This window comes from Penaeus monodon, chromosome 26, assembly GCF_015228065.2.
Source record: "Penaeus monodon isolate SGIC_2016 chromosome 26, NSTDA_Pmon_1, whole genome shotgun sequence".
Taxonomy (NCBI): domain Eukaryota; kingdom Metazoa; phylum Arthropoda; class Malacostraca; order Decapoda; family Penaeidae; genus Penaeus; species Penaeus monodon.
The window spans coordinates 17,327,325-17,332,324 of NC_051411.1; the positions used below are offsets into that span (position 1 = coordinate 17,327,325).

General features: G+C 42.0%; 1 protein-coding gene across 1 annotated transcript in view; it reads left to right on the plus strand.

Annotated features, from left to right (window-relative positions):
* LOC119589601 (BAI1-associated protein 3-like) overlaps positions 1-5,000 on the plus strand; it is a gene marked incomplete in the record, with an annotated part of 206,440 nt that overhangs the window by 126,536 nt on the left and 74,904 nt on the right. The window contains 1 exon segment of the mRNA XM_037938197.1: positions 1,942-2,054. Coding sequence (XP_037794125.1) covers positions 1,942-2,054 — 113 coding nt within the window.

Here is a 5,000-nt window from a genome sequence, read left to right on the forward strand (position 1 = left end):
CAGACACACGCCGGGTCAGCGCAGGGAGGTGGAGTCACGCGAGGCGAGAGGGCGACCCCGTGAGCAGGGGAGTCGGAGGTCTTTCGCATCTGGAGTCGCCGCGCAGCCTCCTATCTCATGACTGATTTTGAATTGGCCCGCTTGATGGCAGTCCAAGTGGCCCTCGATCGTTACTTGCTCCTCTTCCCTTTCTTGCTGGTCGTGTGTGATCACCTGTCTGTTTGTCTGTCTGTGTGTTCCTCTCTCTCTCTCTCTCTCTCTCCCTTTTTCGTCTCTCTCCTCCTCATCTCTCTCCTCCTCCTCTCTCTTTTTCTCTTCTCTCTCTCTCTCTCTCTCCTCTCTCTCTCTCTCCCCTTTTTTCTCCTCCTCCTCTCTCTCTCTCCTTTTTCTCTCCCCCTCTCTCCTCTCTCTCTCTCTCTCCCCTCTCTCTCTCCTCTCCTTCTCTCTCTCTCTCGTCCTCCTCTCCTCTTCTTCTCTCTCCTCCTCCTCTCTCTCTTCCTCTCCTCTCTCTCTATCCTTCCTCTCTCCTTTCTCTCTCTCTCTCTCTCTCTCTCCCTCTCTCTTCCTTCGTCTCATCCTCTCTCTTCCCCCCTCTCTCTCTCTCTCTCTCCCTCGCTCTTTCTTTCTCTCCTCTCTCCCCTCTCTTCTCTCTTCCTCACTCCTTCCTCCCCCTCTTCTCTCTCTCTCTTCTTTTCTTCTCTCTCCCCTCTCTCTCTCCCCTCTCCTCTCTCTCTCTTCTCTCCTCTCCTCCTCTCTCTCCCTCTCACTCTCTCTCCTCTCTCCCCTCTCTCTCTCTCTCTCTCTCTCTCTTTTCTCTCTCTCCCCAAACCTGCTCTACCCAGCCAAAAACCTTTCCTCATTTTCCCCCCTTTCGACCCTCATTCTAACTCTTTCAGTACAAATTCCCCCCATTGTCCTGGCCACCCTTCAATATCCCTTCACCCCCTCTTTCCACCTTCTTCGTGCTATATGACCTTTCATGTCTGGCACATTTATTTGTTTAAACCATTACCATTAATGGTTAATGGTTTAGCCTTTAGTCACTAAAATCTTTCTTTCCCCGCTTCCCTTGCCGCAGCCTTGTCACCCTCAGTTCATTCGCCTCCTCCTTCACCAGTTCCTTCTCCCCTTTCCTTATTCCGTCCGATTATCACGTCCTTCATTCTCCTATCAATTTCATCACTTATCTTTTATCCCTCCATCACTCTCACTACCAACGTTAATCATCTGTTATCTTGCCAACTCTTTTTATCTTCAACCATCATCACTTCTTTCATTCTCCTTTTCTTCTCATCGCTTCTTTCAGCCTTTCTCTCACGCTCATCTACTGTAGCCTTCCATCCCTTTGCCATCTCCATCTTTTTCGCCGTTTCTTTCACCTCTCTTTCATCCTCACCTGCTTTATTCCTTTGCCATTCCTTTTATTCCCATCCCCACCTCCTCCCGTCCTCCTCTCCCCCTCGGTGCCTCCTTTCCCTGCCGCCGCTCTCCGCTCCTCCATTATCCTTTCATCGCCTTCTTATCCCCCTCAGCCTCCACCAAGTGCATTATCCTGCATCCTATTCAGCGCCGCTCCTCCTGCCCCGCTTTGTCCCGCGGTTCCTTTTGCACACGCACACGCACCCTCCCCTGTCTCACCTCTCCCGCTGCTTGTCTCCCCTCCCCCTCCTCCCCGTCTCCCTCTCCCATTCCCTTCCTCCTACATGTCTTCAAGCTTCTTTCTTCCCTCCCCGTCTCCCCCTTCTGCCTCCCCGTCTTTCCCCTTCCGCCTCCTTCCTCTACCCCCTCCTCGCCTCACCATCCCCTCCCCTCCCGACGACCTTTACTTCTACCCCTTCTCCCGCCTCCCCTCGTCTCGTAGCCATCTCCTCTCATCTATCTGACCCCTTTTCCGCCTCCGCCCCTCCCCCGCCCACTAAATCTCGCGGCTTCGTCCCACAGGATATTCCAAGCACCGGCCTGGATAAGTGGTACCCCCTGGAAGGCCGCTCCCTGCGATCCAACATCCAGGGCCAAATCCACCTCAAGATGTGGCTCTCCACGCGGGAGGACAGGTAAGTGGAGGGGAAGGGGAAGGAGTGGGAGGGGGAGGGGGAGGGGGAGAAAGAGGAGGGGGAGAAGAGCAGGGAAGAGGGAAGGGAAGAGAGAAAGGGAGGGCGAAGGGGAGAAGAAAGGAGAAGGAGAAGAAGAACGTGAGCGAGAATGCGAGCGGATAAGGAAGAAGAGCGGAAATAGAAGAGGAAGAGGAAGAGGAAGAGGAGGGGAGAAGGGGAAATGGAAGGGACAGAAGGGAAAGAAAAAGAGGAGCAATGAACGGAAGAAAAGGAGGGAAAGCAAAGTAGGTAAAGTAAATATATATATATACATATATATATATATATAGATTATATATAATGATATAATTATATATATATAGATACATATATATATATATATATATATATATATATATATATATATATATATATATATATAATAATAATAATAATAATAATAATAATAATAATAATAATAAAATAAAATAACATGAAACATGTACTCGTATGGAAAATGAATTCAAGACACTGAAGACGATTTTTCCCCAAAATAGAAATAATGATATAAAGAATTTTTGAAAAGATCCAGCCAAGACGTATAAATCAAAAGATTTTTTGGGAATATCTCTCCCCCCTTTTCGAAGACAATAACCCAGACGGAAATCAATATTGGTAAAGGAAAACGGAAAGAATAAACGAAAAGGATATTTCTGATAATAATGGCAATAGTGATAATGGTGGCAGTGATAACAATAAATGGATAGTGGATATTACTAATACTGCCTGTTTTCCTGCAGTTTTTATAATTCTTATTCACAGCAAAAATTGAATTGTAAGTGATATGGATATAGTAATAATGATAATAAAAAAGATAAGGATAATGATAATAATACCACCAGCAACAATGGTAATAATAATAACAATGATAATAATAATAAAAACAATAGTAATAACAGTAATAATGGTACTACTTCTACTTCTACTACTACTACCACTACTACGAATGATAATAATAACAATAATGATAATAATAATAATAATAATAATAATAATAATAATAATAAAATAATAATAATAGCAATAATGGAAGTATTAATGAAAAGGATAACAATCACAGCAATGATAATCATCATCATCATCATCATCATCATAATAATAATAATAATGATATTTTTAATAATGATAATGACAATAATAATAATAATAATAATAATAACAATTATAATAAGAAGAGTAATAAAGATATTATTATTATCATTATTATTGTTGTTGCTGTTGTTATCATTATTATCATTACCTTTATTATTATCATTATCATTATCATTATCATCATTATGGTTAGTATTATTACTATTATCATCTTTATCATAATTACTATCATCACTGCTATCATCAGTATTATTAGTATTATTAGCATGATTATCATCACCATCATCATCATCATCACTATTATCATTATAATTATTATTACTATATATCTTTTATTATTATTATTATTATTATCAGTATTGTTATCCTTATATTATTATCATCATTATCAGTATTATCATCATCATCCTTATTATTGTACGGGTTTTCTTTTTAATTGGTCTAGTAATTCTCAGATGTCTTGTCAGTGTTTAATTTGTAGGGATATGTCTAACAGGTTTAACATATTCCTTTTATTCCATATAGATTCCACAAACCTACAAGCATACATAATAAAACAAAACAAGAATATTGGTTCGGTAAATAACAATCACATGCGTGGAATAGGCACTTGAAGTACAGCTTGGTCGGAAGGGGCGAAACGCAGTTGCCCTGCTGATCTTGGTTTTATGTCTCCAGCTATCACATGCACTACAAAAAGGCTGCAAATAATACATACAATTAATGCCACTACCAGTGTATCACCAACACAATGTAAGAATAAATAATAAGTAAAAAAAAAAAAAAAAAAAAAAAAATAAAATATAAAAAAAAAAATATATATATATATATATATATATATATATATATATATATATATATATATATATATATATATATATATATATATATATACATAAAGCAAATACGAGCAGAGAACTCACGAGTAGGTGCAAGGTATCATCCTCATCATCATCATCTCCAAATGCTCTTGCTGATCGAGTTCATGGCTCCAGTTGCCAGACCAATCCGTCTATTGACTTCTTGGTCTGACAACCCAGAGATATGGACTATGCTACCAAGGTATGCAAAGCTCTCTGTGACTTCAACGTCCTCGCCACAAGCATGGATCGACTGAACGGGTTCCCCTAAAAGGTCCCCAAAGTCCTGAATCTTGGTCTTAGTCCAGGAGAACTCTAGGCCCACGGACTTCGCCTCACTGATAAACGCAGCAGGAGCCGCCACCAGTAACTCTAGGGACTCAGATAGGTTAGCAACATCATCAGCAAAGTCAAGGTCTGAGACCTTGATTTTCCCAGTGTTGCTCCACACTGACTTTGGCTAGTAGCTCTGCCCATTATCCAGTCCATGCAGGTGTTGAAAAGTGTTGGTGCAAGGACACAGCCTTGCCTCACCCCTGAATTAACAGGGAAGAAGTTTGACCTCCCCCCCCCCACTTTACAGCACTTTCAGTACCGGTATATAGGCTTGCTATTAGGTCATTAATCTGTGTCGGAATTTCCCTGAGTCTCAGAATCTCCCATTGCGATTCTCGATGCACCAAGACAAACGCCTTCTTGAGGTCGATGTAGGCTGCAAGCAACCTACGACCGAACTCACGACGGCGTTCCACAATTTGTGGACTTGGCAGGAGTGAATTCAAACTGCTCCAGTCTCTGGTGCTTTAGTAGGTGGTCGCGGATCCGTTTCAGAAGAATGTGGATGAAAACTTTGCCTGGTATGCTGAGTAGTGTAATGCCACGGTTGTTGCTACAGTCCCAACGATCCCCTTTCCCCTTCCAGGGAGAGATGTCCATGCCCCTCAACAAGTCAGCG